The 10370-nt window shown below is 32.1% G+C and overlaps 1 protein-coding gene across 1 annotated transcript in view; it reads right to left on the bottom strand.

The window, feature by feature from the left end:
• Nucleotides 1-4089, bottom strand: part of LOC106867394 (activated CDC42 kinase 1) — a 31154-nt gene extending 27065 nt beyond the window's left edge. Inside the window, exon 1 of the mRNA XM_014912257.2 lies at nucleotides 3970-4089. Within this exon, the coding sequence (XP_014767743.2) occupies nucleotides 3970-4074 (105 nt within the window). The 5' untranslated portion in view covers nucleotides 4075-4089. The remainder of the gene's footprint in view (nucleotides 1-3969) is intronic.
• Between the last annotated feature and the right edge of the window lie 6281 nt (nucleotides 4090-10370).

Below are 10370 nucleotides of genomic sequence, written 5' to 3'. Positions count from 1 at the left end.
ATATATATATATATATATATATATATATATATATATATATATAAACGCAGTAAGCAAAGGTAGGTGGGGTGGGGGTAATTTTCAAATGATAACAACAAAAGATGAGGAAAATATTCATAAAATTGTATAAGTATAATATAAAATACAAAGAAGTATAATATAAAAAAGCAAAATAAAACGCTATAAATATTGCTAAATACTTGCAGCACTCATGGAAATTATACAGTTATTTTGACTGTTAAAGAGCCAAAATGAAATTTTTCAGAAATATTTGATTCTTGAGATGGTGTAAAGTTAAACATCAGTAGTACTGAAGAACCAATCTTAAAAGGAAATATTTTTGAGTATACATTTAGATATATATAAATATGTCCATTTGTTGAGGACATAGGACTTGGATTCCAAAGTTCTCTTAACCACTTGCTTAAGGACTTCCCAAGCAGAAGGCAGGATATGAACTCAGAAGTCACAGCACTGAAAAAGATACTAAGTATCTCCCCAGTTCACAGCCCACTCCTGGTATGTCATTTGTTAAGCATGAAAGAACAGAAAGGCAAAGTTGATTTGGGTGGGATTTGTACCCAGGAAGCAGAGAGGCAGAACATCTACTACAAATCACTGTGTCTGATGCTCTTACAACTGTCAATTTTACACCCTAAGTATGCGCACACGCGCGCCTGTGTGTGTGTGTGTGCGCGCATGCACATGTATGTGTGTATGTATATATATATATATATATATATATATATATATACACACACACACACACACACACACATGCATATATATATGTGTGTGCATAAATATACATATGCACACAGGTACTCAAGCTTTACAGATGCTATTTATATTTTGATTTTATTTAAATTTCTGCTATTTTTTACTGAACAGCTAAATGTTAGCAAATATGTGAATTTCTATGTTGCACAACAGTATACAATAGTTATAGTTAACAATACTGATTTCTAATAGAGCCACAAGGACTCAAATTTTGAGGGAAGGAATCAGATTAAGTACAACCTCAGTTTTTCAATGACCCCTGGAATACCACAAGACAAAGTTCTCCTCTCCACACTTTCCTTTGGCTTTTTGAATTGGAAAATTAAAACAATCTTGTTCACTTTTATATCATTTCTTTATTGTTAAGTTATACATTTTTGAAAACATTTAATGAAAAAATAGTGTTGTTCAGAATATCTCCATGCAAAGATTATTACACTGCAAATATAATGAAAAAACACACCTATTTATCTATATATATTTATATATGTTATACACATCTCCATGCATTATCAGTAGAAGCCAAACACCAAACATTAGTGAATAATACTTAAAATTACAAAGTATGTTAAATTGTAATTATATTTCTAAGAGCTTGTCATTTGCCTAATAGTTTGTTTCATTATATATATATATAGCTATTTTCTAAACCATTCATTTAAATATAGAACAGCTATTACATTTTTTTTAAAAAGCTTAAATATTTTAAGAAATCATTTAATATTTTCAACGTAAATAAATTACTCCACAACTGAGTTTCTAGAAAATTGATCCCCAATTTAAATAACTGTGACAAAGTTTCCAAGTTTGAAAATACTAATCTGATGAATAAAAAGTAATGAAATCTACCCTATCAACCAGCAGCTATGGTAAGTATGGTGTCCCTGAACCAAGGTAGATTACTTCATTTGGTTTAAGCTTGCTGAAAACACCAAATTTTACTTCTAATTTAAGTGACATTATCGTGAAAGACAGTCTCTTACTCAAAAAATACCCAAATTCAACATACATGGAAATAGCATACTTCATCATTGTTTGCAGAACTTTTTTTTATAAACAGCATCATCCATTTATATTACATAGTTATACCTTTTTAATGATGTAGTACTTAATAGTTGTGAGACAATTATTTTCTTAATACACACATGCTCAGTCTGTCACAAGTTTATTAATACTGCAGTTCTTTTTCAACTCCTGTTCATCTTTCACAACCACACATTACATATTTGCCAAATACTTCTTGTTTGGAGAAAAAGTAGCTCTGCTCAAAAGGCAACTTTGCATTTAAGTTACTAAGTTATTTGCAGATTCACTAGTGGTACTAATTAGATCATCTCAGGAACAGTACTATCTTCAAACTCTAGTAAATTACACTAAAATGCTATGTTTTATAATCATTAGATAACACTAATTTACAACATTGCAAATAACATGCATATATTATAGAATGCCAATTAGTCTAACTGAAATCTCCATATACCTCCTGGTTATACAAGAGGTGCCTGTATCATATTAAAATTTTGTCCTACATAAACAAACATAGCTTATTACCTCAATTCTGTTTGAGTTTTGACATTCCTACTATAAACTAATACGATCGTCTCGACTATTGTAATCTTCCAGACATTGTGACTTACAATGGGCTTTTGATTTCACCTGCAGTGCTAAGAAGATATTCATATATAAAAGTTCAGAATATTGAGATTATTTCAAAACCTATGTTAATAAAAAGCAATATGAATTCTTAGTTTTAATTAATATTTATGTGAATTCTTCATAAAGAAAATGTTTTTATAAGACTTTTATAAACAGTATATGTGACAACCCCATTGTACAATGTTTGAACCATCTTGAATTTATGTGCTTTATGTAGTGGTACAGACAGACACAAACTACCTGTCTCAATCCCAGCCTATACAAGCTGTGCTATGACTCTTTCAGTTACTCTTCTTGCTGGTTTGTTAGAGAAGACCCCTGTTATCTACTCTCTCTAGAGCTTTTATGGAACTTAATAATGGTACTACTATACTAGTCTTCAAAGATAATACTTTCCTGCATGATCTGATTAGTTAACAGAATGACTTGTACTAATTCTACTAGCTTTCTGGTTTTATGTGTGTTGGCAACTATCCCTCAATGTTTTGCTGTTCTCATTGTCTTATCTACGGATAAACTCTCTTCATCCCATTCATACTCTGTTGAGTCGTTTCTTATACTGATACTTCTATGTTGCTTTTCTTTCATCATTATTTAGTACAAAATCACCCATGAGATCATGAACAAAATATTACACAAAACAACTGAATTTCTCAGTCATCAAGATGAGAAAAATAGCATTTAATACATAATTAATAATCTTACACTATAAAATTATAACTACTCCAAAATTTCTTTTAGTCTTCTATTTTGTAATTTCTCTTTAGAAGAACTGCCTAAAATATATATAACCTCTTTTAGTGTTAAACCAAAGATAACCAAATCTAACATTGACAGCAAATGATAATAGTGAAATAGGAAAGCATTGAGCTTATCTTTTTCCAAAAGACATATTGCAATAGCAAACTGCAATAACTTCATAATGTTATCTTAGATTGTATTTTGTAAATGAAAATCTTATTGAGTCCCTTATTTGCTTCATGATGGAAATATCGCAGCATGGCCAATAAATAAAGGTGATAAAAAAAAAAAGCCTCAAAATATTTTTAAAAAATTTATACAAGACTCACTCATGTTAGTAGAATTAGACAATATAAAAAAATGATATAAATTCAAAGGTGGGTTATTTCAAGCTTTTATTTAAAGAAACATTGTTAGGTATATGAAAAGTTTGTTACAGCTGTAACAAGCTTTTCATAGCCATTTTCCACACACAGGCATGAATGTACACACAAATTCTTACTGTTTGGACACTTAGTCAGCCTCCATAATTTGATGACAAACACCTTTCTGTCACTTCTCATCATTCTATATACTGTTGAAGTCTCACTGATGGTAATGTTGATAGTGATGATAGTGAGGAGGATGAGAGTGATGATGGTGATGAAGCAGGAGTGTTTTAAAGTGAAATGAACAGTTCACAGTTTGTGTATTGTGAGTGAGTGAATTATAGCAAATAGGTAAGGTTTCATGTAAAGGGAAAAGAACAAGACAAAGTTGGGTTAAAGCACACCAACATACAGAACATACTACCTTTTTCAGGGTATTGATGCCATAATGTAGAAAATCTATGGGTTCACACTGAAAAAAGATAAAGAAGTTTTTCCCCCTTTCAGAAAAGCTAATAATAAAATCCATACTAATTCCTCTATGGTGAAAAGCCTCAAATAAAATTTATATTCCAGATTTTAGCATAAAATGAACAGCATTTAGTATCTATTAACAGAAAACGCTTTTTATTTTGATATATAAATGATGTATATATTACAGTTGCCAATCAATTATATTCATCTAGTTGAATGACATGGGCAGAATAAAGGATATAGCAATTTGAAAAAAGGTCATACATAAATCCACTTTTGTTTATTTTTTAACAAAATTGCTGAAAACATTATGAATTGCTAAGAAGGATCAATCAACTTTATATCATGCTGTAAATATCATTCTGTCATGGCCTCTAAATGAGGGCTAAGTTATTCAGTTTAAAGTCAGGAGACAAAACTGTTTCCATTCACTGAATATCATTATAAAGAAGCAGAAATGGAGGAAGATAACTAGTCTTCACATATTTTTTTTTTGTTCAGAGCTCTTCAGCAACATGGACAAACCTACAGACATTAAACCTTTCATCAAAAGAAACAGAACAAGTTTTATATCAAACTTAATATTGGATGCCTATAAAGATTACCTGTTCACATTAATACTGCTTCTGTCACTAATAATTAATTTAAAATAAATTTTTATCCTTTAACATTTACACTATTGTAAATTTGTAAGTGGGATAAGTAATCTGTTCCTGGTGGTGAACTGGATTAAAGCTTCACTTCATGGAATAAGGTTATGATATGCATTAGAGCAAAAGCTGGATAATGAGAGATTAAAGGGTCTTGGAGTTAAAGGTTGTAGGGACTAGGAAACACTTTATTCTCCACACAAACTCAAATGCCTTAGATGCAGCTTAATGGGAAAAAGTTATTTTTTTAACCTAAAGGTAAATAATTTATCTATTTGGAGAAACTAGAAATTAGAAAATTAGCATAAAGTTTGTTTTGCTTTCCAATGGAAATATAGGAAGAGCTAAATACAAAGTAGTTTCAGAGATTTTAGGGTTATGTAAAGGAAAAGAAAATTTCAATGATTTCAAATGCAGGGATAAGTTGAGTGTGTTGTGAAGAGGAGTTCTTTGTGATAGTAAGTAAATCAGACAAGTACATTTTGAAATCCTTCCCTAACATATGTTTAACACATTAAAACATGAGGTGACTCAATTCATAGATTTTTCTTTGCTTTTATATAAAATTAGCTCCTCTACTTTCAACTTGATAAAATGAAAGATATATATCAGACAGGTAACAAAAAAAAAAAAATCAAAAATCAAAATAAAAATCCAAAACTATAACAAACTGAGTATGGGAACAAACACTAAATAGCTAAATGCTATAAGAGTTATAATTTACAGTTACCTTAATGGGGAGGTTTTTTGAGTTTGTATTTTTTGCTTAGTTGATATGAACAAGAACATTCTGCAAAGCCTTCACACAAATTATTTATGCTCATTTGTTCAATAAGTTACCAGATATTTATTTGTATAGTTGGCCAAGCAGACTTGTTGAATTCATGCAAATATGCAAAAATAGATAAGTGAAATGATAAAAATTACAAGAGGAAGATGTAGGAAAGCAAAAGATAAGTTCTATGTAAATGTAAGTGGCAAGTTAAATATAGGCAGATTAGCATATTATTATTATTATTATTATTATTATTATTATTATAAGGGTGGTGGAGTGACGGAAATGGCAGGGTGCCAGAGTAAATACCTTGCAGTATTTACGTATGTCTTTTACATACTGAGTTCAAATCCTGCTTCCTTTCATCCTTCTGAGAGTGATAGAATAAATATCAGTCAAGTACTGGGACTAGCAAAATAGATTATACCCTCCCCACAAATTTGTGGCCTTATGCCAAGGTTAGAAATCATTATAATGAGTAGCATAGTTGTGTCAATGAAGAATGAGTCTTTGGATTTACATATTCTTAGCAATATGTTTGATTCTCACTCCTCTGTAGGCCATCCTTTAATTGCAGTTATGGCTTGTTAGATACTCTTTTACTTGTTTCAGTCATTTGACTGTGGTCATGCTGGAGCACCGCCTTTAGTCGAGCAAATCGACCCCAGGACTTATTCTTTGTAAGCCTAATACTAATTCTATCGGTCTCTTTTGCCGAACTGCTAAGTCACAGGGACATAAACACACCAGCATCAGTTGTCAAGCCATGCTAGGGGGACAAACACAGACACACAAACATAAGCACACACATATATATATATACATGTATACGACGGGCTTCTTTCAGTTTCCGTCTACCAAATCCACTCTTAAGGCTTTGGTCGGCCCGAGGCTATAGTAGAAGACACTTGCCCAAGATGCCATGCAGTGGGACTGATAAAAACATTTTTTAAACCAGAATATGAAGAAACTATCCAATGGCAAAACATTAACCTCAACTAAAAATGTAAAAACCCTGGTAGACAAAATTACTGTTAAAATACAGCAACATTGGTTATAGATTATCTTCCAACTCAATCTTAATGTAGGTAATTTCAGAAAAATGTAAGATCACTCTTTCCCCGAATTTTCTTCAGTTACTTATTACTCTCTTTATCCTGGTTATTTACAAACAAAATATACTGGCCTTAATTCCATACCGTTAACTTACCTCAACTTATTCACAAATTTCATTCTGTCTTTACAAGGTAACTGTTTCTACTACTCATCTTTTTGTACACTTAATTTTGAACAGTTGACTATCAGCAGCTCAAAGCTGTCCAAATTCTTTCTAATAATTTTATAACTAACTCAATTTCACCTACAGTTTTTTACCCTTATGAAAAACATTCCCCTTGAAATTATCAATACATATATAAAATGTCTAGACGATCATACCATTTCTATTCTAAACAGAGAGGTAGATAGTAACATTCATTTTCTCAATGAGAAAGAGTGTGTGTTTACATACAAACCTATATCTAAACTGTCTCTCTGTTACATTCATTCATTATTTTCTTAAATACCTGAATACCAAAAGTATTTCATTGACAAGGATTTCAAAAACTAGAGTGATAAAAAACATTCAAGACATCAAGATTGAAGAGAAATTACAATTAAGTTGATTGTGTATTCATTCAGTTATGTTTTTGGTTTGTTCAGGTTTTAACAAGGAGTTATACTGAGAGAAATTACATTTGCTCCCATAGCAACTTGACCTACAGGTCAAAATATATCTTAAACCTATCAACATAAAATAATCATCTTAAATATCTGACCTAAATCATCCTGGATTGTAATTAATTTGTCTTCAGAAGGTTAAACTTTTAAACTTCAAAAACATGGTTCTAGCTTGAGAGAAAAATTATTTCTTTATTAGAATGCAAAATGTCTTTAGCCATGAAAAAGAAAAGATGTTCCCAGCTTTGCAGATTTATATTTATCTTCTAGAGAACAAATCCAATCTGCAGATATGTTTTCCTTTCAAACTGTTTCCCTTTTACATATGTAAGCAGCATTAGTCATAGCTACATGAATATCTCTCTTTCAAACTGTTCTTTAACATTTGTCAGTCATATGCCACACATACATACATAATCAAAGTTCACATAGATACAAATATAGCTGACACATGAATAAAGTGAAAAATTTTACAATTCTACAACAAAGCAGAACATTCATTCTCTCACTCTCCCTTCTCTCCCTCACCCATGCACACACCCACATAAACGCACACACACACACACACACACACACCACATACAAATTAAGAAAATAAAAACTGCTATTAATATCAGTCTAAGAACAGGTATTCCAAAATTAAATGTAGCAACTTATTCAGTAATTATCTTATGACTTGGAATATAGGTATCATAATAAACTGTTAAAAATGAAAAAAAAATGATGAAATTTCAAGAGAAATACAGAAATAGGATTTAAAACTAAGAAAATTACTTTGTGAAGTAAAGCATTTGACTCTCACCAAATGTCTTCACAAGAGCAAATGTCTGAGCAGCAAAGATATCAGAATACATAATCAAGATTATAATAATGGAGATTAGACTTATCTGGAAACTGTTAATAAAAGATCTGTTTTAACTCATTTCCTTTAGATCTTTATTTTATAATTACCCATGAGACTGCCAGTATGACTAATTATAAATTTGAGCTGGAAGCTTGCTTTAGCAATGACAAAATTGATAATGCATTAAAAGAAAATTTTGTTAGAAACAAAAAACTTTAATATGCAGCTATAATAAATGATTTGTTTTCAAACAACAGTGTTCTGGTAATAATGGCACAACTAGGGTTTGAAATCTCTATGAGATTTACATTATCTCTTTCAATGCTTTCCTACCCAAACAAAACATATCTAAACTGTTGTGAAAATGTCAAAACAATTTGCTGTAGTGTAAAACCTTAATCTAGTGTATCATCAAAGAAATATGAAGAAAACCTGTATGCTATGATAGAGGAAGATTCAAGAAATATATATAAAAAAAATTTTTTTTGATTTTTCTAGAATCTTTTAAATATACATGAAAATGGTTAGACAACATCAATTACATGATTTCATGTAAATGACATGTAGCAAGTAGAGCTATGTGATTGGTTACACATTCTGCTCCAGATCTACTGAATATATAACGTCATAATGAGGGCGACAGTTGTGATGACTATGCTTCAGTCATTCAGAATAGATAGAAGAATATAAATCTTATTTTTAATTAACTATTAAAAAATAGTGAACATGAACAAATAGAAAGACGACTGGGTACCAGTATCTTTTCCTATAGCTGGTTGATGCAAAAGTTTTACAAGAAACTATTCTCTAATCAATATCATATAACAACCACAATGTTACTATAATGTTAGAAGACTAACAGTGATAGCTTACTATCATCATCATCATCATCATCATCATCATCATCATCATCATCATCATCATCATCGTTTAATGTCTGTTTTCTTTGCTGGCATGGGTTGGACGGTTTGACTGGGATCTGGGAAGCCAGGATGCTGCACCAGGCTCCAATCTGATCTGGCAGTGTTTCTACAGCTGGATGCCCTTCCTAATGCCAACCACTCTGAGAGTGTAGTGGGTGCTTTTTATGTGCCACTGGCACAGGGGTCAGAGGGGGCTGGCATCGAACATGTTTGAATGGTGCTTTTTTTACGTGCCACCAGCACGGGGGCCAGTCAAGGCGGAGCTGGCATCGGCCATGTTCAGATGGTGCTTTTTATGTGCCACTGGCACAGGAGCCAGTCATGGCGAGGGGGCTGGCACTGACTACGTTCGGATAGAGCTTTTTACGTGCCACCGGCATGTGGAGTAAGACAGGCAGCACCAGTGCTGCCACAATTACAATTACATCAGCCACAATTACAATTTCCATCTGATTGTGGTTTGATTTGATTTTGATGTTGATGTACTTGACTCAATAGGTCTTCTCAAGCATGGCATGTTGTCCTATGATCCAAAGGTACTTTTTTGAGTGGGCTGGTTATGCGTCACTGGTGTAGGCTACAGCTGTGATCTCACATTATTTGCCGGGTCTTCTCAGTCACAGTATATCTCCAGAGGTCTCGGTCTTTTGTCATAGCCTCTTTGAGGCCCAATGTTTGAAGGTCATGCTTCACCACCTCATCCCATGTCTTCCTGGGTCTCCCTCTACCACGGGTTCCTTCTACTGTTTGGGAATGGCACTTCTTCACACAGCTTGAGTAGCAAATATCCATTAGATGTACTGTAATTGCACCAGCTGGAAGTTACTTGACACAGGCAAAGATGGAGTATTTACATATTAAATATCATAGCTCTTTAGGAAATCAATTTATTTTTAATATATAACCGAAACTCCAACAACAAAGCAGTTTGGGGATTGGTGTCAGAGCTGAGAAGCTTGTTGATAGTAATCAAGGTTATATTTTTTTTTCTTTCATACAATATTGTTATATTACATAAAATGGTACACACATTACTAAATAATATCCAAATAATTACTTATTTAGGACAAGTCACTCTCACAGACATATTGCATCATCTGGTAGGTCATCAAATTCATCCTAATGTCTATATAAACAATATTTGTCATGTCAATCAAAACTGCAGTTCTTTATAATATCACATTTAAAATAAAGTACAATATCTGTATAATTTCATAAGTAGACATAAGGCTATTATATACCTGTATTTCTCTGGTAGATACATATAAACATCAGCTACTAGCAATAATTTGATAGTAGATGACAAGAAATCTGCATCATACCATGTTTATTGTGCTAGCGGTTGAGATTTCTATGCCATATCTATAGAAATCAATCTTTTCTAGTTTGGTTTAGATTAGGAAACCATCACATTCTAATACATAAAAATGGATTAATAGA

Source organism: Octopus bimaculoides, chromosome 3, assembly GCF_001194135.2.
Source record: "Octopus bimaculoides isolate UCB-OBI-ISO-001 chromosome 3, ASM119413v2, whole genome shotgun sequence".
In the NCBI taxonomy this organism is placed as follows: domain Eukaryota; kingdom Metazoa; phylum Mollusca; class Cephalopoda; order Octopoda; family Octopodidae; genus Octopus; species Octopus bimaculoides.
The sequence above is the reverse complement of the archived record's forward strand: the minus strand, read 5'-3'. Positions and strand labels throughout refer to the sequence as shown.